Source organism: Neoarius graeffei, chromosome 23 (assembly GCF_027579695.1).
Source record: "Neoarius graeffei isolate fNeoGra1 chromosome 23, fNeoGra1.pri, whole genome shotgun sequence".
NCBI lineage: Eukaryota > Metazoa > Chordata > Actinopteri > Siluriformes > Ariidae > Neoarius > Neoarius graeffei.
Genome location: NC_083591.1, coordinates 29,662,265 through 29,687,499, shown reverse-complemented (window position 1 = coordinate 29,687,499; position 25,235 = coordinate 29,662,265). Strand labels below are relative to the sequence as shown.

The 25,235-nt window shown below is 40.4% G+C and overlaps 1 protein-coding gene across 1 annotated transcript in view; it reads left to right on the top strand.

Annotated features, from left to right (window-relative positions):
• The first annotated feature begins 209 nt into the window (after positions 1-209).
• The window catches only part of alg3 (ALG3 alpha-1,3- mannosyltransferase), a 37,230-nt gene continuing 12,204 nt past the window's right edge, over positions 210-25,235 (top strand). Inside the window, exons 1-5 of the mRNA XM_060906038.1 lie at positions 210-433; positions 9,460-9,559; positions 10,098-10,245; positions 12,304-12,464; positions 12,677-12,797. Coding sequence (XP_060762021.1) covers positions 259-433; positions 9,460-9,559; positions 10,098-10,245; positions 12,304-12,464; positions 12,677-12,797 — 705 coding nt within the window. The 5' untranslated portion in view covers positions 210-258. The remainder of the gene's footprint in view (positions 434-9,459; positions 9,560-10,097; positions 10,246-12,303; positions 12,465-12,676; positions 12,798-25,235) is intronic.

The window sequence follows — 25,235 nt, the reverse complement described above, 5'->3', positions numbered from 1 at the left end:
TTTCACCAGGTCAAGATTACTGTGAAGTCAAATGTCCATCCCCAACTTAATAAGGCGTGTAGTCTACCGGGCGGAAGCAGTTCTATCTAGTTTCCCCTGCCAAGCTTTTGTTCCACACTCCAATCCAGTAGGTGGCGGTAATGCACCTTTAAGCTGGCATGCCAAGCGCCATTACACCTAAAGGAAGAAGAAGTAATACGGGTGGGAAAAGTCAGACAGCAGGGAGGTGTATTTCCTGCAGTTGCCGTACAGACAAATATGGCAGGAGGCAAGAAGAGAAGTGCTCGGCCATCCACATTTCACACCATAGTTAACTCCGTATGGCAGGATAAACACCTGATCTTGTTCAAACCAGAGTACACGGTCCTGGTCACGGCGGTGCTGTGGTGTGTGGAAATCGGCATCAACGTGTGGGTCATTCAGAAAGTAGCGTGTAAGTGTCGCGTTAGCTAACCGGCTAACAGCAGGGTCTGCACACACACACCCATAACACACCCGTATACAGCGCGAGGAGTTCGAATCCTTAGCTGAGCAAAACACAGACTTGTGTAAACTGACAGGTTTTTAATGAAAACGGTCTCATTAATTCACATTTCTGAAACACGGACAGTCTGATAGTGAACCGAATCCACGGCTGTGGTGCTGTTTGTCCTTTATAACTGTTAAACATGAAGCTTTTAGTCATTTCCCCAAACGAAATCTAAGAAAACAGCGATTTATTAAATATACTAGTGCATCTCAAAAAATTAGAATACCACGAAAAAGTTCCTTTTTTTCATAATTCAAAAAGGTAAACTTTCATATATTCTACACTACCGTTCAAAAGTTTGGGGTCACTTTGAAATGTCCTTATTTTTGAAAGAAAAGCACTGTTCTTTTCAATGAAGATCACTTTAAACTAATCAGAAATCCACTCTATACATTGCTAATGTGGTAAATGACTATTCTAGCTGCAAGTGTCTGGTTTTTGGTGCAATATCTCCATAGGTGTATAGAGGCCCATTTCCAGCAACTCTCACTCCAGTGCTCTAATGGTACAATGTGTTTGCTCATTGCCTCAGAAGGCTAATGGATGATTAGAAAACCCTTGTACAATCATGTTAGCACAGCTGAAAACAGTTGAGCTCTTTAGAGAAGCTATAAAACTGACCTTCCTTTGAGCAGATTGAGTTTCTGGAGCATCACATTTGTGGGGTCGATTAAATGCTCAAAATGGCCAGAAAAATGTCTTGACTATATTTTCTATTCATTTTACAACTTATGGTGGTAAATAAAAGTGTGACTTTTCATGGAGAACACAAAATTGTCTGGGTGACCCAAAGCTTTTGAACAGTAGTGTATATTCATTACATGTAAAGTGAAATGTATTTAAAGCCTTTTTTGTTTTAATTTTGATGATTATGGCTTATGAAAATCAGAAATCCAGTATCTCAAATTATTAGAATATTCCCTAAGGCTGCTGGGCCATAGAAGGTTCACGCTGCACGCTGCATGTTGCACGCTGCACGCTACACGTTCACGTGAAGAACCGGACCCTGGGCCATTAAACTTCATGCTTGGATGTTCACGTGTTGCGTCTGTTCTACTTTGACTGCAATATGGACTCTTCGGATGACGACGATTGCCTCATTCTGCTTTTACTGAGACAGAGGAAGAGAAAAAGGAACAGAATTTGGAGCCGAGAACACTTCCTTCTGAGAGAAACCCGTGGTGAATTTCACCAAACATTCTATAATCTGCTTGACAATCCCGATGAAGAACTATTTTTCAATTATACCATTCAATTATATTTTTTCTGAAGTTTTCCCCTGAAAGCATAGCGTTATCTCCCTAGACCCGTTCTGATTGGCTGGCGCGGCGGTGACCGCATGCATTGACTGGAATTTCCGTCTTCACGCCTAGAAAAAAGTGTGCATGTTCATTTCATGCTTCACGCGTGAAGTGTGCAGCGTGCAACGTGAACGCCGTTCTATGGCCCAGAGCAAGTCATGCTACGTTTGTCCACTTTTCTTTACACGCGTGCAGCGTGCAGCATGCAGCGTGCAGCGTGAACCTTCTATGGCCCAGCAGCCTAAGATCATTAAAAAAAAAAGGATTTACAATGCAGAAATGTCCAAATTCTGAAAAGTATATTCATTTATACACTCAATACTTGGTTGGGGCTCCTTTACCATGAATTACTGTATCAGTGCGGTGTGGCATGGAGGTGATCAGTCTGTGGCACTGCTGAGGTGTTATTGAAGCCCAGGTTGCTTTGATAGTGGCCTTCAGCGTATCTGTATTTTTGGGTCGGGTGTTTCTCATCTTCCTCTTGACAATACCCCATAGATTCTCTATGGGGTTCAGGTCAGGCAAGTTGGCTGGCCAATCAAACACAGTAGTATCATGGTCAGCAAACCGTTTGGTAGTAGTTTTGGCACTGTGGGTAGGTGCTAAGTCCTGCTGGAAAAGGAAATCAGCATCTCCAAAAAGCTTGTCAGCAGATGGACGCATGAAGTGCTCTAAAATCTCCTGGTAGATGGCTGTGTTGACTTTGGACTTGATAAATTACAGTGGACCAACACCAGCAGATGACATGGCACCCCAAATCATCACAGACTGTGGAAATGTCACACTGGGCTTCAAACACCTTGGATTCCGTGTCTCTCCACTCTTCCTCCAGACTCTAGAACCGTCATTTCCAAATTAAATGCAAAATGTACTTTCATCTGAAAAGAGGACTTTGGACCACTGAGCAACAGTCCATTTCTTTCTCTCCTTAGCCCAGATAAGACACTTCTGACATTGTCTCTGGCTCAGGAGTAGCTTGATATTAGGAATGTGAAAGTTGTATCCCCTTTCTTGAAGATGTCTGTTCGTGATGGGTCTTGATACACTGACACCAGCCTCAGTCCACTCCTTGTGAAGCTCTCCCAAGTTCTTGAATCAACTTTTCTTGACAATCGTCTCAGTACTGCGGCCATCCCTGTTGGTTGTGCACCTTTTCCAGCCACCCTTTTCAGCAATGACCTTTTGTGGCTTACCCTCCTTGTGAAGGGCATCAGTGATCATCTTCTGGACAACAGTCAAGTCAGCAGTCTTCCCCATGATTGTGGTTGTGTGTACTGAACTAGACCGAGAGATACACTGTGTTCATACTGTTTTACTCAAACTTGAAATGAAATATTCTAATATTTTGAGATTTTTTTTGTTTTTGTACTGTATGCCATACTGATTAAAATTAAAATAGAAAAATGTTTGAAACATTTTAGTTTATGTGTAATGAGTCTTTCACTTTCTTACATAACTGATGGAAAATATTGAACTTTTTCACAATATTCTAATTTTTTGAGATGCACTAGTATATGGGTCTGTCTCTTTATGGGTACCCCACTAAATACACTCACAGTCAATAAACTATACGGTTTTGAATGGTGGTGATGGTTTTAATTTGAAATAAAATGATAAAAGAAATAATACAGATAAAACTAAATCTTTGATGTGAATATTCAGAATTTGGCAAAAATTCTGCAAATTTGTGGAAAAATGGCGGCTTGATCTGGGACATGATAAACGGTTGACTACACCGCGTTCCCTTAAAAAGGTTGTAGTCCACTGAAAAGTCTACAGTTATCACTAATTGTATTTTAAGTTGTAACTTTATACACCTAAGGATTGGTGCACTCACAGAATAATCATAACCGTAATTAAACATCATGCAAAATATTCCATCACCATCGTAACTCCATTTTCCGCATACCCAAAACCAATACGATCGTGTGTTTTGATCTAAACGGAAAGCCTCAGGATCAAGGTCACTACCTCACAAAAAGTAGCAACTTAAAATCACTACGCCATATAAACATTTAGTTATAAATCTGCGATTTTGTTTTTTAAAACAAAAGCTGAAAGTTAGGTATAGAATGTTTCTTACAGAACATGTTACGATGGTAGCTGGTCTTGTATGAATTTCTGAGCTATAAAATGAGTTGCGGTCTATTTTTTACCGTAGCGTGTTATTTGTGTGCGGGGAAGGACACATTAACAATTTGCATGTGTAGAATGGAATTTTCCACTCCAACGGTTAGAAGTTGATCGTGCTTCCATTTGCGGTCTTTCTGTTACGCGGGTGATCTGTTCGGACGTTATCACTGAAAAGGTGAGTTTTGACAGTTTTATTTTGTTTTAGTCTTGCAGTATAAGGCAATAGAATGTTTCTTTTTCTTCTTACTTTCATATTTCGTAGTATTTGCATATTTTTGGCCAATATTTTGCAACCATGGTCAATTTAGATGGAACTTTTGATAGAATCTACGGCCAGTCATTTTGCCCCGCCCGGTGCGGTAGTGATGTCCCGTTGCTCGTGCGCCGCAGCAGAGACCCGCGCGACCTTCAGCCGTTCCAGTCGCTGTTCTTTTACCAGCGCCGTTATTCTCATCTTTCCGGTGTGTTCTTGATTTTTCCATCGTGTCCTATTTCGCCATATCAAATACCCAAAATGTCTCATATTATTCATATTTAAGTGAATAATCAATTCAGTCGTCATAACTTGGCATTTTTAACCCAAGCAATCAAAAAGAGGACATTTATTCAATATTTTCACTCATCTGTGAAGGAGGGGCTTTAATTCTTCATGATGGAGATATTTTATATGTAAATCAATTTTACAAAAGCATTTGAATTGTAATCAAAAAATTTTCCACAGTGAAAAGGCCATCTTTAGTCTCGCTAAGTCTCGTGGTAGAATACGTGTTATCTACAATGTAATTGGCCAAAACATCGATGGCGAGAGCATGATAGCCAATCATCACAGTTCTTACAAAAGAGAGGACTGACAAGCTTTTGTCTTTGGCCAAAAAGCTGAAGAAGTCGGAATGATCAAATGAAAATGAGAAGTGACTGTGAACTATAAATAATTGTATAAAGTGTACATAGACATTATCCCATAAACTTAGCATTCGTTTGATTTAATATATTGAACATGTATATGATAGCATTAATTCAGATTTACTGACTGACAGTTTTGAAAACTTTAAATATTTCAAAAGACTTTTTGAAGAAATCATATGCAACTAATGAGGACATAGGGAGAAAAGGTCAGTCACCCTAAGAAATTATTTAATATATGAACATTTTGATAATTAATAGAACTTAAGTTTCATATGAATTTAGTTTGTCTTTTTTTTTTATCATGAATTATAACCATACCCTTGAATGTAGAATGTGATTTTATTTTGAATTCAAACAATATTCCTATTTATTTGAAACATATTTTCATGTAAATATATAAAAAAGACAACAGATTTTTTTTTTATCTACTACATCTCAGATTGCAGGAAAAGTGGTTTGTAAGGCCTTATTTTTCAAAATTTTCCTGGGGGGGTATCCCCCCGTGGGCTTCGGCGCCCTCGCATACCTTTATCTTGTTTTCTGCTTTTTTGATGACCACCCACTCTCATCCCTGTGTGAGTGGGCAGTCAAACTCTCGCGGTTACCAGAGGACTAGCCCCCCACTGTAACCCTAGCTATGGAATATAGGCGAGAGGCCAAGGGCTACGAAACGGAGATCGGCGCCGCCAAACGTGCCATGTATAGTGTTGGAAGGACTTTGACTTCCTTTTGAGTCTGGTTCCTCTCATGGATTCTTCCTCCTGTCGTCTGAAGGAGTTTTTCCTTGCCACTGTTGGTATTTCATTTGGGATACATAAAAATATAGATATGGAATTTACATATTTTTGTAAAGCTGCTTTGTGAGGTGGTCTGGAAAAATCAGGCAGAAATTACTGGAGCTGAATTCTGGGAAAACGCCCCCCACGCCCCCATCCCTTGAGGAAAAAAAAAAAAATCAGGGTTTGACCAAAGTAAAATTACTTTGACATCTCTACTTTCAGAAAACATAAATACATTTGATATGATCATGATGGCAATAAAACTTAAGAGAAATTAAAAAAAACACAAAACAACTTTTTAAAGACATGTTTTGGCATATGCTGCCTTCTATATTCCATGAAGATGGCATATGATATGCCGAGACGCCTCTTGAAAAAGTTGTTTCGTGTTTTTAAGATTTCTCTTAAGTTTTATTGCCATCATGATCATATCAAATGTATTTATGTTTTCTGAAAGTAGAGATGTCAAAGTAATGCCTGGTAATTTTACTTTGGTCAAACCCTGATTTTTTTTTTTTCCTCAAGGGATGGGGGCGTGGGGGGCGTTTTCCCAGAATTCAGCTCCAGTAATTTCTGCCTGATTTTTCCAAAACAACTTTTTAAAGACATGTTTTGGCATATGCTGCCTTCTATATTCCATGAAGATGGCATATGATATGCCGAGACGCCTCTTGAAAAAGTTGTTTCGTGTTTTTAAGATTTCTCTTAAAGTGTACTTGTAGTGAATTTTAATTACTAGCTATTTCAAAAGATCATGTATGATACCATCATGTAACGTTCGTCATAAGCTCTTGTCTGGTACACGCGAGTTTGAAGTCACTGCTCCGCCAGTCAGGCATGGTCAGCGACATGTTACCTCCCTCACGGGATGTTCCAGCACTGGTAGTGATGCACAGTCGTTGGTTTGTCCGATTGTCTGGGCCAGGGGTTCCCAAACTTTTCCATGCCAAGGCCCCCCAAACAGCATTAGCTTCTGGCCGGGGACCCCCTTTGCAAACCCACAGACACATGCTACAAAATATGTAAAGAAACATCAACTTTTAGAATGTTTTCTCTTACTTTTATTCAATAGTCAGTAATTGTTACATTTGTTTAGCATAAGAATATTATTAACTAACGTTTTCAACACAAATATTTTCGCACTGAACAATAAACTGTATAGCCTCCTGTAGTACCTGATTAAACTCGTTATCCATCCTTTTTGCGACCAGTGCCTCGCGATGGTAGCCTAGTAAACTAGACCCAACCGCCTAGCGGCCAAAAATATTTTTTGCCTAGCGAGTGGGTCTAGCCTCGCACCATATAAACAAAAACACCCCGGGCATCAAATCGTGCCCGCCAATCACAGCGCAAGGTTTTTGTTTGGATTCTTTGGGCGGGCTTTTGCAGGAGTGACGACAAAGCTGCGCGACGCTGGAGAAAGCACAGCAGGAAAGATGGCTACGGGCTAGTGAACAGCGCGCGTTTGACTCCGCTTTGGAATCAGTTTTAGAAGAATTAGACTTGGAGTTTTTGTTGAAACATGAGCAGGAAGAGGCTCTCCGCTCATTCCTTTTCAAGAAGGACGTTTTCGCTGTTTTGCTGACCGGCTATGGCAAAAGTCTGATCTACCAGCTGGCTCTGCTCGTAGCCAAAAGGATGGGGCTAGTTTGTGCAGTACGAAGAATTAATAAACAGCTTTGAAACATTACTTTTTGATTGTTTCTTATTTTCCCGTTATTTTAAATTTAAGGGAAATTATTTCACCAAACACCACTAAATAAAAACTCTCAAACACAGTTTAAGCAAACCCTTGAAAAACACTTGGAAAAAAATGTGTATGTGGTACAGACTCCAAACTTGTGGTCATTATCTCCAAACTTCTTAATATCTAGAACCTGTTTATTAATTAATACGCATTTTGAAAATGTATTTATTTCAAGGCCTCCGCCACTGCTTTCTGTCGCTCTGACTACGTCACAGTCACTGTTGCGCTGATTGGTCAGAGCATTGGCCTATACGCACAGAGACAGTTTGAAAGACGGCGGTTTGTTCCTCCTACCCGCTTCGGAAATGTCTACGGATCGAGGCCAGACTAAATATTCACATTTAGTCTGGCTTGCCAGTGCCTCGCGATGGAGCATGCAGTGTGTGGCCACTACATGCGGGGCCTTCTGCTTAATGAGCGCGGTCACTCCACTGATCTTCCCGGTCATTGCCGCGGCTCCGTCCGAACACACCCCCACACAACGGGTCCAGTCCAATCCGTTAGACTCGATGTAATCGTCCAAAACTTGAAAAATGTCTTTCCCAATAGTTCTTCTTTCAAGCGCTTTACAAAATAGTTTTTCCTCCACAAATCTTTCCTGTGAAATAAATCTGATGTACACAAGCAGTTGGGCCTCATTGGATAAATCTGTGCTCTCATCCGGCTGAAGTGCGAAGTATTCGCTGGCTCTCACCTGCTCCAACAGCTGAGCAGATACGTCTTGAGCCATGTCACCAATCCGTCGGCTCACGGTGTTATCAGAGAGTGGGACAGCATTGATTTTTTTTTTGGCAGCATCCTCACCAGGCAATTCTCGGACAATGTCTTTGGTGGCTGGTAAAATCAAATCTTCTCCAATTGAGTGAGGTTTTTTTAGCACGAGCAATGTGGTACGAGGCTAAAAATGATGCCTTCAGGGCCCGCTCAGGGACAGTAGCTTGCTGGGTGAATGCAGCAGATTGCCTGACCAAATGCTCTTCTTTGCGTCTGAAGAAATCTACTGTTTTTTCGGCGTCTGTCGGATGTTTTTGTACCAAGTGGCGCTGAAGTTTCGAAGGTTTTAAGCACTCGTTTGACAGGGTCTCCAGACAGAGGACGCATTTCGGGCAATTATGGCCATTTTTCTGTATGGCTGTAAAGCCATACTTAATGTATGCTGCTTCATATTTTCGGATTTTAGTTGGCCAGGACTTCTTAGTTTTCACTTTCACTTTACTTTTCTTGCAAGTTCTTTCTGCTCCACTCTTTTGAAAGCATGGTTCAAGTTCGACTGCACTTGCACTTTTCTCTTAACCACTGTTGTGCATTACTAAAGTATTGTTGAAATAAATTTGCACTTTGCGCTGAAAACTTGATGTTTCATCATTTATAGCCAGTAATGACAATGGTAAAGTCTTGCCTTAGCTTTAGTCATTGTTAAAATTACGTAAATGTACTATAAGTAGGGGCCGAGGGGATAATGGACAACACGGCGTTTAAAATTTGACGCATTGCTGATGTGGTAGGGGCCAACGACATGGAGCTTTTTTTTTTCAGTCAGATGATTTTTTTTTTTTTTGCTTTAATCCATGCAGGTATGGGACAGAGACTGATGTGGATGATGCCAAAGTGACAATGTAGTGTTTAAAATCTAGGACTAGTGGTGGTTTTCCATAAGTAAATCAATGTAGGGTTACAAATGTGTTATAAACGTAGAACTAGGCATGGCATCTTTCATTTGAATTGGAATCTTTAAATGCAGTTTTCTCCCTTTGCTCCCTTTTTGGAGTAACCTGAGTTCTAAAATGATGCAAGTTTACTTCTGGTTTGGAGACATGCAAAAGAGTAACACGTTTCAGTTTCCAGAAAACTTGTTAATAGAAAACAACAAAATTTGACTAAATGAACTACCCAAAGGAACTGTTCTGCAATGTGAAACTCTGCTATCCGTTCATCTGACATGATTTACAAAACGCCCATGTAAATTAGTAAAATGTGCTCACCGTTGTTGCATTATTCTTGTCAGAATATTAAAGCCTGTCTAATCACTGTTTTATCTCCCAATCACACCGTCTGCCTCCACAGATACAGAGATTGACTGGAAAGCCTACATGGATGAGGTCGAGGGCGTCATTAACGGTACCTATGACTATACCCAGTTAAAGGGGGACACGGGGCCTCTAGTGTAAGTTTCATTCAAGTGTTGAGTTCTGGGTTCTATGTAAAGCCTCGGTCACAACCGGCCGTACGTGCTCCTACGGCCGGTCTACGTGCAAAAAACGCACGGAGGGCGCGCGTGTGACGTGCTGATTTTCGAGCCGCAGAGGTTCTTTGTCATGTCAAACAAACTCTACGGGCGCTTACGTTTTTTTCAGATTGCAAGACAAACTTACGGCCAACGTGCGTCTTTCTCCACGAACAAAAAAAAACGCAGCGATTTGGGAAACGCCAAAAATCGCACGGCCAAAAAAATCGTACGTCCGGTTGTGACCTAGGCTTAACATTCTTGAGTTTACTGTTGACTTTGTTCTCTCATACTTTTTGCAGCTTTTTCTCTTAAAACTGCTTGTGTAAAGCTTCCACATTCATATTATTGGCTCACTTTAAATGAAAGCGTGAATGATCAACTGGATAAAATGCTTTAACCCATTTTAGAATACGTGTGTGTGTGTGTGTGTGTGTGTGTGTGTGTGTGTGTGTGTGTGTGTGTGTTTTTTTTTCAGGTACCCAGCAGGATTTGTATACATTTTCAGTGCGCTTTACTATATTACGGATCATGGGCTGAATATTAGACTGGCACAGTATTTGTTTGCTACCTTTTATCTTATCACCCTCTTGTTGGTCTTCCGCATCTACCACCGTACAAAGAAGGTGCGACCCGCTAAACACACACACAATCCAATCATGCATTAGATTAGCCTTGCTCAAGTGGATGGCTCCTCCTTACTAAAATAAAGACTAACCTGGAATACACATCCGCTAACTGTTCATCAAATGGATGGTGCAATCAGTACGGGATACATGGTGCGTTCATGTGCTATGGGAATTATGGTAAATACCAAACGCCGACATGGAAAGCACACATGAACGCCCCCTCTTGTGGTATTTTCCACTGGGCAACTCGTAGAAAATTTTGATACACGAGTTGCCGAGATGAGATGAACTTTAACCTTTCAACATGGCGGCGAGCGTGGCATTCAATGTGTTAAGAAAATCTCTACTTGTCATGATCAGGAAATATTCAGCATTATTTACCTTTTGACTTTTGATAACTCATATTCCTGCTGCAGCTGATGAACAAGGCAATCTAGAATTGTTTTAGCCAAATAACAGGCCTGATTCTAAAACTGGTCCACCATCTTTAATTTGTCAACAACAACAACAAAAGCATGTGAACACAACACACTGGTAAATACCACTTCCCAACTGGAAAATATCATCTTCCCATAGCACATGAACGCAGCAAGAGTTCTGTGTAATGTTTGAATGGCACAAAGCCTAAATATTACAGCTAAAGTTTGCCAGTTATGTCTTCTGCTTTGAGTATAAAACTATGATCCTTTTTATAGGACACTGGTTAATAAGATTTACATGTGTTTGATTTCTTCATTTATTAAACAGGTAATACAACCACTATGAACTGCATAAAAAAGTCAGCTGTAGGGCTGTGCGATATGGGAAAAAATGAATATCCCGATACATTTTCTCCATTTCACGATATACGATATATATCTCGATATATTGAAATCTCCTCTAAAGGACCCCATGAAATCTAACTTTTACTCTTTACTGTTTTCACTACAATCCCTGCAGATTAAATAACATTCTTGGTTAACTTTACAGGTGGTTTTCAACAACACATTTTAAATTTTCATGTTAGTGATTAATCACAATTGAATTGAAATAAGACTATTTTTATTCAACAAAGATGTGGCACAAACTGCAAAAACAATCTTGAAAATTGCAACAAAGAGGCAACACAATACAGAGCTGCTCAGAGCTCAAACCAATAAAGTGCAGCTCAACACTGAGAAAGAAAAGCCTAAATAAGAAAAGTGCTCATTCATTAAATTATTTAAAAAAAAAAAAAGATCTCCAAGCTTAATATTAACCTGACTACTGAGAACCACTGGAACATTCACAATAGAGAGAGAGAGAGAGAGAGAGAGAGATTGAGGGAGAGAAGAGAGAGATCTGCAAAACATCATTTTTCTCTTTGCACACTTTTGAACTGAATGTTTTCTGGCTCTGCCTCTCAGATGTGTATAATTCCGGCTGCTGCCTTTCGTGATGACAGGTTTTTTTGCACACTTTACAAACTGGCATTTGCTGTTCCACGTCCTCCTCACGATATCCAAAAAAATGCCAGACGACTGACCCCTTACTAGTTCTTTTAGGAACCAATTCGTCCGCTTCCATTTTTAATTTGTCGCTGAAATTGACAGAGCTTACACAGTAGCCTATACAACACCAGCGATTGCACGAACTGAGTCAGCGCTGTAAACCGAAACCAGGAAATCTTCCCGCCGGCAGTGTTGCCAGATACTGCTGACGTTTTCCAGCCCAAAATATGTTCAAAACCCGCCAAAACGCACTTAAAACCGCCCAATCTGGCAACACGACCGAAACTAGAAAATCTTCCCGGAAGTTCCTTTCAGCACCGAGATGTCTCCCGGGATTGGTTGGCGAGTGTGTGACGTTATTGTTTTCTTTACCCTTAGGCAGCCTCTCGCGTTACTGCCTGAGAGACGGAGATGTTTTAAACAAACATGAAACGAACGCAAGTCGGAAGATGACCATAAAATACTCGATAGTTACGATATAATCATTTTATGTATCGCACACAGAATTTTCGGCGATATATCGAGTATATTCGATATATCGCACAGCCCTAGTCAGCTGTAAACATTTTACCTCTTGTTTTTTCAGGTCCCACCATATGTTTTCTTCTTTGTGTGCTGCGCATCATATCGGATCCACTCCATCTTTGTGTTGCGACTCTTTAATGACCCCGTGGCCATGATGCTGCTGTTTGGAGCAGTCAACCTCATTCTGGATGCACACTGGACCCTGGGCTGTGCCCTCTATAGGTAAAAAGACATGGACAAGGACAGGGTTGGATGGATGGATGGAATTCAGGATAAAAATTAAAAATAAACTAAAAAAAGACAAGGAAAGCCCTAGTTTTGCATGGCTTTTGAGAATGTAAAGCTTGACATGTTATGACTGGGTTAATTATTTCTTGCAGTGATTGTGTATGTGCTTAAAATTCTGTAATAACTGCATTCTGTAATGTGGACAGTCTGGCTGTGTCAGTGAAGATGAATGTGATGCTCTTCGCTCCAGGACTCCTCTTTATCCTCCTGTCAGAGTTTGGACTGATGAAGACCATTCCCAAGCTCACACTCTGTGCCATCATCCAGGTCTCACATACACTCTGACGAGACACACAAAAGCATGTTAAAGTGCCATTCCACCATTGGATGTATTCTTTGGCATAAAATACAATATATTTTGACAACATATATAAATAGTATCACTAGATAGAGAAATCTTTTAGCTTCAAAATGATACATCACACACAATTTTTTGACAACGACAAGTATATTAATTTTGCGACCAAAGTCACCTACCCTTTTAATTTCCGTGCGTGATGTCATCGGCAGGTTCCAACTTCTTGTGTACCACGTGACGTGTGACGTGGCACATATTATCAGCAATGGCGGATAGAACGCGATAAAAATAATACCAATAAATCTAGCTAATACCAATAAATCTAGCTAACTGAAAGATTAACTCAAAATTTTTCGCAATTTTTTTGGCCCCCATATACGAGGAGAAATGACTCTCTCACTTTGGGGGTTTCCTGGTCTAAAAATAGACCGACAGGTGGTACACAAGAAGGGGAACCTGCTGATGACATCATGTTTCACTACCGTGCGGAAATTAAAAGGGTAGGTGACTTTGGTCGCAAAATTAATATACTTGTCGTTGTCAAAAAATTATGTTTGATATATCATTTTGAAGCTAAAAGATTTCTCTGTCTAGTCATGTTGTCATAAAATATATTGTATTTTATGCCAAAGAATACATCCAATGGTGGAATGGCACTTTAAGACATTCACACTGTGTTCACACGCCACAGGTCACTCACTGACTTTCTGCTATTGCTAAGTTTTAGTAAGAAAGGTAAATGGCCAACTTGGATACAGGCTATCATATGATTTATACACTGAGCTGTGGTTGGTTGAAGAGAGCAACTGGACTTGCTTGAAGATTCTTGAAGACGTTTCGCCTCTCATCCTAAAGGCTTCCTCAGTTCTGTCTGTCTAATAGGGAGTATCCAGTATTTATCCTCTCATGGATCATCAGAGAATCCGAATGCTGATGGCTGCATTGCAGGTGGCTGATAAAAGATGTCATAGACACCCACCTCTGTTCAATGATGGTCATTCCAGGTTAACAAAAATAAACGATCCTCTCTGGCCAAGATGTCTGCCAGTTTTCTGGAAGTCCTCTCATACTCCCGCACCAGTCGAAATACTGGATACTCCCTGTTAGTCAGACAGAACTGAGGAAGCCTTTAGGATGAGAGGCGAAACGTTTTCAAGAATCTTCAGGCAAGTCCAGTTGCTCTCTTCAACCAACCACAGATTACTATGTACCTGGATGACTGAGATTCTTCACAGATATATATACACTGAGCTCTGTATAAAATCTGGAGAGCTCATAGCCTATTCCCCACTGTAGAGTAGGGCTGTGCCGATAGACGATGCCATCGTCCATCGACGATGGTGGTCATCCATCACGATGGAGAGCCACCATCGTGATACCGCGCCCCCTCCTGTCATAAACATGCATATATTATCTGGGCCTATTTAACCTAAAAAGTTAGTTTTTTGTTAGTTTAGTTAGTTAGTTTTGTTTAATATATAAATATAACATTTATATATAAATATATAATTATATAAATCATTATAAAGTAATATCCTATTACCGCTTGTTCACGTAGGCTGTGGTGCAGGGACATGCTAGTGAACATAACATGTGGTTACACAAATACAGTATGCTACTAATAATACATTTTGACTTCATTTTTTAGCCTACGATATACTTTTAATGTAAAATTTGTCATGTTGTTCAAACAAATAGCCACTATTAACGACTTCAGTCGGGAAATATTGCACCTTATCAAACGGCAGTGAAGCGCAGACTTTGGCAGAAGTCAAATAACTTTAATCTGGTAAATAGCCTACTTTCAGACACAAAATGGTCCACTCTAAGCCATAATGTCAAACCAAAGGTAAGAATGAAGGTGATTTCTGATAAATGTAAAGACAGTAAAAAAAAAACAATATTAAATCATGATTTTAAAAGCTGGTGCAATAATTCAAACACTAATAAATTGGAAAAATTAGCGCGTTCAAGTGCGCACTAAAGGCCGAAACGCATCTTCAATTGATATGGTGTAAATAAACAATGAGTAATAGCTTAAGTGTAGTTTCTTCTCAGAGTTTGAATACTAGTCTTTCATTGTTAGAGCAGATTAATATCTTGCCGTGATCAGTGAGTGCTCGGGGTCGGGGAGGTTCATTTCCACCTGCGCTTTGCGCAGCTCATCTCTCGGAAGCCAGCTGTGCGCAAACGCAGTGTTGACTGCTCGGCAAACTCCAAACGCTCGGTCTGTACTGGCCCTCTGTTGCGCAAGCGAGTTGGTTATGGCCAGGTTCAAATTGTGCCCAAAACAACTTAACCACGGCCATTTTAATTGCCTGATGGCTGCGACAATATTCGCCCCGTTGTTATGCAGGCGATCTTTTTCTCCTCTATTTTCCATTCGGCAAGTGTCTCGCGCAATGCGTCTTCTAAATTGTCCGCTGAATGTGTGTCTGGCATGAAACTCGTCTGCAGGCATTTGGACTGCATTGCCCACTCTCGGTCCACATAATGTACGGTAGCTGACATGTAGGGCATCATGTTGCAGCTGGACCACATATCCGTTATCAAGGCCAAATATTCCACATCACCTAGCGCTTTTTTTTCTTTACGTGCCAAAGCCTCGGATGAGTATCTAATACTTTTAATAATAATATATTTAATAATGTGGTATTAAAATCCCCCCCACCCACAATATGATCGTCCATCACGATGTTTGCACTGTAAACATCGTCGATGCCAATTAAGGGGACATCGCACAGCCCTACTGTAGAGACGAGTGAAGCCATCTGGCCGCCATCTTACCACTCACATTGCGTGTATTTGGCTTATGTGTTTAAACCATCGTATCCGATCAAATTTACCCCAAGAAAAGTATCTAAATTTTTTTCCCTTTCATTACCTCCTCTTATTTTCTCAATTTTACCCACATTCCTTACATATCTTTATAGTATGCCCCTTCATCATTATTGTTTTTCCCCCTTTTCTAGTTCAGCCTCTGATCTTTTTTTTTGAACGGTTCTTTTACTACTATAATTATTTTTTCGGAGATTATTTCAGTTTTTCTTTGTAGAGGAAATAATATATTGGACACCGTTGAGGAAATAAGCCGTTGACTGAGAAATATGACCAACTCTGATTTAAGAGTACTTATCAATATACTTGCATTCAATTTAAACTAAAATCATGGAGTTAAAACAGACAATTATGCCTCTTTTGTCAGTTTGTGCAAGTAGGTGTGACATGTATAGATGGTCTACATTGTCAGTTGTGCTTAGCCTTAGGTAAATGAAAATAACTACTGACCAAACTAGAACAATAAGATATGGGTACGTCCAAGCCAAAAAGACCCAATATATAGAAAATTAGTTACAGCAATATTTTTATTTTAATGGTGGAAGTTACTGATGAAAATGTATCTCATCTCATCTCATTATCTCTAGCCGCTTTATCCTTCTACAGGGTCGCAGGCAAGCTGGAGCCTATCCCAGCTGACTACGGGTGAAAGGCGGGGTACACCCTGGACAAGTCACCAGGTCATCACAGGGCTGACACATAGACACAGACAACCATTCACACTCACATTCACACCTACGGTCAATTTAGAGTCACCAGTTAACCTAACCTGCATGTCTTTGGACTGTGGGGGAAACCGGAGCACCCGGAGGAAACCCACGTGGACACGGGGAGAACATGCAAACTCCGCACAGAAAGGCCCTCGCCGGCCCCGGGGCTCGAATCCAGGACCTTCTTGCTGTGAGGCGACAGCGCTAACCACTACACCACCGTGCCGCCCATGAAAATGTATGTAAATCTAAATTAGTTTTCAAAATTTCAGCTTTCTAGACCCAGAGGGTTTTTTATTTATGCATTTTGAAAAATTACTAAATTAGACCAGAATGTACCCCCTAAATCCTCGCCAGGTATTTTTGGGGTTTTAAATGCATTTGTCTCAGCTTCTAGGCTACACAGAGGTTTGAAATTTTTTTCGCGATGCGGTTTCTATCAAATCCTGCGCTCTGATTGGCTGGCGAGCAGGTCCGTATCCTACGATACGGACCCCAGTTACGGACCTCTGGCGTCTCGCTCGTTCACAACAGCAACAAACATAGTATCATTTTTTGTCAACATTTATCTTTTTTTTTTTTTTTTTTATAAGATTTATTTATAAGATTATCAAAAATCTTATAAATGTTTGCCAGCATTTCTCAGGAGAATAGCATTCATTTTACAGCATGGATAGTGATGAGTGTTCAGTGTTACTACCCTGAGGAAGAAGAAATAAAAGAAAACATTTCAAGAGAAAGATAAAAACCTCTAACTTGCTAACGCCGAGCAAAAACATGGCTGAATCCTGAATGACTCCTATTTGTATAAATAGGGGACTACATAGGCGGCAAAATGTAGTTTTTTTTTCCTGCCATGGAAGTGCACTTGTATACCGAGGAGGAAGCCATTTGCATTACAGCCGTGAATGAGGATTCAAAATGGCGGCTCGCCTCGGCTCAGCCTGGTTTTCCCTTTCAGGCGCTCTCGTTTTCTGTTAGAATTTGGTAAAGAAAAAAATAAATATATTATTTACCAGCTTAAGGTGGGTCCGTATGGTGAAATACCGTGACCTCGGCCTTGAATACTGACCTCGGCCCAGAAGGCCTCACTCAGTACTTTCAAGACCTCCGTCACGGTATTTCACGATACGGACCTCCCAGCTGGTAAATAACATATGTTGTTAATCTGGAAGGAAAACATGGAGCCTTCTATCTAGAAAATCCTGGCCATAGGTACTTCCTAAAAATGCTAAAAATGAAGAAAAACGCACTCGCAAGTGGGATTTAGGGACCTAAAAATACTACAAAACAAATGTATTCATCTCCGATCACTACCTGGTCTTGTTATAAACCAGATTGCCTGGTCACTTCTATAATGGGAGCTCTCTAGATAGAGTATTTACAGAAATATGGCAGATTCGATTACATACCCCACAAAAAGTATCATATCTTTAAGACCCTGAATGGAAATGAAGCACAGGTAGCACAGGTCTGCAACTTGGTAGTTTCATTAATTCAATCGCTACAAACATGTGAAGTGTCGTCTTATTTGTGCATAATTCTCATTTTTCAATCCCAAATCATCCATTTTTAATGCCCTCAAATTTGTTGTTTGTGTATTTAGATGAGTCATTTTTAATAAAGATTCTAATTCGTGATCAATCAAGGATTTAGTATTTTCTGTATGAGGAAGTCTCAGATGTTATTAAAGGTTATTAGCATTGAATTCTGCAAATGCTTTCACAATTTTTGTTTTACTTTGAGGGCTAAACTTATACTGTCGTGCCCTTCTATTTGTGCCTGGTGCAGGGACCAAACACATTTTGGTCTATATTATTAAGGAACTAGCCGTTAGTTCCATTTATAGAGTTCCAGCAGCAAAAGTTTGTTACAAGTACTATCTACACTCTAGACTACAAGTTTGGATCTTTGAACAGGAGCAACGTTAACGATCACTCAGATCTGAAAACAGAAAGGAAATATCAAATAAAAAGTGATATAAATTATATACATGTATTTTAAAATACTGGTGTGTACATGATCTATGGAAAATTATAAATACTGATATAGTCTCTGTCAGAAATGCAACTGCAAACAGGCAATACACCCAATATCAGTCATGGGCGGCACGGTGGTGTAGTGGTTAGCACGGTCGCCTCACAGCAAGAAGGTTCTGGGTTCGAACCCAGTGGCCGGCGAGGGCCTTTCTGTGTGGAGTTTGCATGTTCTCCCCGTGTCTGCGTGGGTTTCCTCCGGGTGCTCCGGTTTCCCCCACAGTCCAAAGACATGCAGTTAGGTTAATATGGGACGGCCTTGGGCTGAGGTGCCCTTGAGCGAGGCACCGAACTCCCAACTGCTCCCCGGGTGCTGTTAGCATGGCTGCCCACTGCTCTGGGTATGTGTGTGTGCTCATTGCTCACGTGCGTTTTCACTGCTTCAGATGGGTTAAATGCAGAGAGGAAATTTCACAAGTGTGTGATGAATAAAGTTGTGCTTGCTTTCTTTCTTTTCTTTCATGACAAACATTTGAATAGGAGAGTGCTGCATCTGTGATCTTAAATTACTTTTTCATGGTCGAGTATATACAGTAGTTATTTGTGAACTGTAGAGTACATGTAACAGCAAAAACAACAAATTCGAGGGCATTAGAAATGAATGATTTGGGATTGAAAAAAGAGAATGATGCACAAATAAGATGACACTTCACATGTTTGTAGTGATTGAATTAATAGACTTGGGCAACCTTTATTGTCATTCAGTATGCAACAAGTGGACACCGAACAAAATTTCTTTGCAATTTGGCTCAGCACAGAATTAAATATGAAGTGGATTAAATTATGCAGCAGCAAAAATAGTATAAAGTGACCTGTGGAATTAGGAATGTTCAAATTATAAATAGAAGTTTAGAGTTTGGGTTTGGAGTTCAGCAGTCTGGTGACCTGGGGGGGGGAAGCTGTTACAGAACCTGGTGGTCCTGCACCGAATGCTGTGGAACGTCTTTCCAAAAGCCAGAGGGGAGAACAGTCCATAGTGCAGGGATGAGAATTTTCCGCGGATTCACGGAATTCCGAGTTTTTCCCGCTGAAAATGTCATTTTTGTGAAACGTGTAAATACCGTTGAGAAAATTTCGGGGGGTAGGGGTCGGCGCGAGGTGAGACCAGGGTTCCTGCGGGTCCTTAAAAAGTCTTAAATACAACTTTTGGTTTTCAAGGCCTAAAAATGTCTTAAATTGTTTGGAATGACTGGAATTTTCGAAAGGGAGGTATTAAATTTAATATTGGACCGAACGAGTGAAATGTCTCCATCCGGTTTGGGGTATTTTTTTAACTGTAATTTTAAAAGTGACCAGCGCACCTTTTGGGGGCAGCATTGGTTCTGTGCATCTTCTATGTATTCCGTAGATCAAGAACTAACGTTAGGAGGCTACTGGAGGCAGTGTGGTGTGGTGTGAAGAGTGAGAGATACGCAGGTAGCTTACGTGGGCGCTAGAAAGTGTTGATAATTATGGGAAGATGTCTGGTTTTTTTTTTTTAAAGATTTTTTTTCTGGGCTTTTTCACCTTTATTGGATAGGACAGTGTAGAGACAGGAAATGAACAGGAGAGAGAGATGGGGAGGGATCGGGAAATGACCTCGGGTCGGAATCGAACCCGGGTATCCGGATTTATGGTATAGCGCCTTATCCACCTGAGCCACGGCGCCCCCAAGGAAGATGTCTGTTTAACGACAAGTGGTTGGGGGATGACAAATACCCCCAAAATAAGGAGAAGAATCGTTTGCTATAAAAAGCGCTGGATCGCACAAATGTGTTTAAAGACGGTAACGCAGCGCTGGGGACACGCCCACTGGGAAACTGGCTTTTCACGGACACGAGGCGCGCGCGTGTTAGAGGTCAAGCACTCCGGAGTGAAACGCAGGGGGGTTCGCGCATTATTAAATGTTATAAAAGTAAGTTTATAAACATTTTAAACCATCATTGAATTTGAAAACATTCATATATATGTATATATGTGTGTGTGTGTGTGTGTGTGTGTGTATATACATGTATACACACACACATATATATATATATATATATATATATATATATATATATATATATATATATGTGTGTATGTGTGTATATATGTATATGTATGTACGTGTGTGTGTGTGTATGTGGGAAAGTTGGCAGACATTTCAGAGTTTTTTTTTTTTTTTTTAAATGTCCCATTTTCATCCCTGATAGTGAGGGTGTGAGGGGTCACTGATGATGTTTCTGGCTCGAGACATGCAGTGCCTTGGTGTAATGTCCTGAATGGAGGGAAGAGAAGTCCCAGTGATTTTCTCTGCGGTCCTCACCACTCTCCTCACATTCTTCCAGTCAGAGGCACTGCAGCCTCCACACCGCACAGAGATGCAGCTGGTTAGAACGCTGGTGCTTCTGTAGAATGTAGTGAGGATGGGTGGGGGCAGGTGGGCTCTCCTCATCCTACGCAGGAAGTGCAGACGTTGCTGTGCCTTCTTGACCAGTGACGCAGTGTTCACAGAACAATGAAACTATTTACCAAGTTGCAGACCTGTGCTACCTGTGCTTCATTTCCATTCAGGGTCTTAAAGATATGATGCTTTTTGTGGGGTATGTAATCGAATCTGCCATATTTCTATAAATACTCTATCTAGAGAGCTCCCATTATAGAAGTGACCAGGCAGTCTGGTTTATAACAAGACCAGGTAGTGATCGGAGACGAATACATTTGTTTTGTAGTATTTTTATGGCCCTAAACCCCACTTGCGAGTGCATTTTTCTTCATTTTTAGCATTTTTAGGAAGTACCTATGGCCAGGATTTTCTAGATAGAAGGCTCTATGTTTTCCTTCCAGATTAGCAACATACAGAGTTAAGGGTTGTTTTACAATCAGGGTACAAAGTTTGTGTCACAGGGGTCCAAAATTCAAATTGATTCAAACTGGTTCTTGTACCAGTTTTTAAGTGAAGGACAAGTTAAAGAACAGATTCCAGGTAATTTTTTGACGTGTGTATGGTAGTTTTGTGTAATCTGCTATAAGATAAAGAAGATTAAGTGTAGCTGTAAGCAGGGCTGGGAGAAACAAATGAAGTGATTCTCGGAGAGGACATTTTTTTTTTGACAATTCAGAATCCACTACTTCCATAGTGCTTTTAAATATAAGGCTGTAAGCTTTGTGTTAGTTGTCTCTAATATTTATGTCCCAATATCTTGACCACATTTTAGGATGAAAATAATCATTTTAGATATGTTATTTTATATTGAAAAATTAGCTGTCTCGGAGAGGACACTTTTTTTGACACAATTACAAAAATACATTGATCAAAATAGTCTGAAAACTTACTGGCATTCAACATTAAAACTTAACTATAGGGGTGTTCACACGGCAACTTTTACTCCGGTGTAGCACCGGGGCTGCCCCGGTAGAGCGTTCACACGGTACAAAGTTATACCGGTGTAGCCCCTGAAAGCTGCTTAAACCGGTGCAAATCTAACCCTGCTCGGGAGGTGGTTTAAGAAATTTACTCCGGAGTAAATGCTAGTTTGCGGGGCAGCACTGATATAAAATGGGACGTCTGAACGCTACAGGAGTAGACTCGCTACGCATGAGGAGAGTTGATTACATACGGGCATTGCATAACTTGCATCCTGGTATTTTGCGCTTCCAAAATGGCGAATATCAACAACAACAGAACTGCGTGTCTTCCAGTGTTGCCAGATTTGGCAGTTTTAAGTGCATTTTGACGGATTTGAACATATTTTGGGATGGAAAACGTCAGCAATATCTGGCAACACTGGTGTCTTCATCCACGTTGTTTTCCCGGCGCTTGGTGATGCCATGACAACCGGGAAAAAGAAGTACAGTTTCACGCATGCGCATATTTCATTTCCGCATTATTACTATCGGAAATGATAGTAATAATGATAGGAAATGATAGTAATAAAAGGAAATATCAAAACTTTATTACTATCAAAGGAATTTGCTACTATAACACGGTCGCAGAAACTGCCGTGTGACCGCAAGTGGGGCTGCACCGGTGCTAACACGCTTCTCTCTAGTAAGCAGGGTTGTGACGTGTGAACGCTACGCAAAATTTACACCGGTGTAAGATATATCGCAACAAAATACATCGGTGCAGCATCGATGCAAATATGTGCCGTGTGAACACCCTATATGTTTCCAATGATATGGAACCAAATATGTGTTTTATGGTATAATGAATGATTGAAGTGCATCCCTTTTGGAGCTACCTGTGGTCAAAAAAGCACTTTTTCTAAATGACACGAGGAATTTTGCTAAATATGACACATGTTGCCATACATTCACCAAAAATAACGTTATCACCAAATTTTTTTTTTTGCATGGTAAATAGCGCTATCACAGGGCTACAATAAACAACCAAGTTTATTTAGTCAAGCCTTTTGATATTGAAGATAATAAGTGTTAAATGTGATTTTTAGCTTGCGTACCCTGATTGTAAAACAACCCTTAATTTACCAAATTTCAAACCTTTGTGTAGCCTAGAAGCTGAGACAAATGCATTTAAAACCCCAAAAATACCTGGCAAGGATTTAGGGGGTACATTCTGGTCTAATTTCAGTAATTTTCAAACTGACCTAGTTTATTAAATACACAGAATCGGGCCCTGAATTTTTTTTTTTATCAGTTCATATTTCACCAGTATCTATTACCATAAGCTCTCACAAAGAAAATGAATCTGGTGCTGCAGCCACCATCTGGTCATTTGGCATGGACCTGCCCGTATCTCTTTTTATTTGCATCCCTCACTGCCATTTCTGCCTAATGGTCTTTCATTTAGGCTACTGAGGCTAATTTACTCAGTTCGTTTTTCTTTGTGAATTTGAGCCGTTGAGCTTGAGCACTCACATTCAATATCAAACATGTCTAGACTTTGGGTTTGATCTAGTCTGGGACATTTCTATTGAAAATCTGACACAGTCACAGTGTTCATCCCTGATATCACTGTCAGATTTTCAACAAAAACAGACAAGATGATGAGACATATTTTCTGTTTTTTTTTTTCTTTTCCCTTTCTTCAAACCATCATAAAATGCTATAGGGGTCCACGCAAATGGCACTGTGCACACACGTGTAAAAATGATCACACACACTCAGTACTTACAGGTGAAATGTCTGTCCACAACCTTTGACTTGATGGTTTGTACAGTTCACTGTTGCACATACAGACATTTTTTTTTTTGTTGTAATTTTTGTCACCAACTACAACCCCGATTCCAAAAAAGTTGGGACAAAGTACAAATTGTAAATAAAAACGGAATGCAATAATTTACAAATCTCAAAAACTGATATTGTATTTACAATAGAACATAGACAACATATCAAATGTCAAAAGTGAGACATTTTGAAATTTCATGACAGTAACACATCTCAAAAAAGTTGGGACAGGGGCAATAAGAGGCTGGAAAAGTTAAAGGTACAAAAAAGGAACAGCTGGAGGACCAAATTGCAACTCATTAGGTCAATTGGCAATAGGTCATTAACATGACTGGGCATAAAAAGAGCATCTTGGAGTGGCAGCGGCTCTCAGGAGTAAAGATGGGAAGAGGATCACCAATCCCCCTAATTCTGCACCGACAAATAGTGGAGCAATATCAGAAAGGAGTTCGACAGTGTAAAATTGCAAAGAGTTTGAACATATCATCATCTACAGTGCATAATATCATCAAAAGTTTCAGAGAATCTGGAAGAATCTCTGTGCGTAAGGGTCAAGGCCGGAAAACCATACTGGGTGCCCATGATCTTCGGGCCCTTAGACGGCACTGCATCACATACAGGCATGCTTCTGTATTGGAAATCACAAAATGGGCTCAGGAATATTTCCAGAGAACATTATCTGTGAACACAATTCACCATGCCATCCGCCATTGCCAGCTAAAACTCTATAGTTCAAAGAAGAAGCCGTATCTAAACATGATCCAGAAGCGCAGACGTCTTCTCTGGGCCAAGGCTCATTTAAAATGGACTGTGGCAAAGTGGAAAACTGTTCTGTGGTCAGACGAATCAAAATTTGAAGTTCTTTATGGAAATCGGGGACGCCGTGTCATTCGGACTAAAGAGGAGAAGGACGACCCAAGTTGTTATCAGCGCTCAGTTCAGAAGCCTGCATCTCTGATGGTATGGGGTTGCATTAGTGCGTGTGGCATGGGCAGCTTCCACATCTGGAAAGACACCATCAATGCTGAAAGGTATATCCAGGTTCTAGAGCAACATATGCTTCCATCCAGACGACGTCTCTTTCAGGGAAGACCTTGCATTTTCCAACATGACAATGCCAAACCACATACTGCATCAATTACAGCATCATGGCTGCGTAGAAGAAGGGTCCGGGTACTGAACTGGCCAGCCTGCAGTCCAGATCTTTCACCCATAGAAAACATTTGGCGCATCATAAAACGGAAGATACGACAAAAAAAGACCTAAGACAGTTGAGCAACTAGACAAGAACATTAGACAAGAATGGGTTAACATTCCTATCCCTAAACTTGAGCAACTTGTCTCCTCAGTCCCCAGATGTTTACAGACTGTTGTAAAAAGAAAAGGGGATGTCTCACAGTGGCAAACATGGCCTTGTCTCAACTTTTTTGAGATGTGTTGTTGTCATGAAATTTAAAATCACCTAATTTTTCTCTTTAAATGATACATTTTCTCAGTTTAAACATTTTATATGTCATCTATATTCTATTCTGAATAAAATATGGAATTTTGAAACTTCCACATTATTGTATTCCGTTTTTATTTACAATTTGTACTTTGTCCCAACTTTTTTGGAATCGGGGTTGTACATAACTTTTGTGTAGCTTCCAGTAGCCTAATGGCCCTTTTCCAC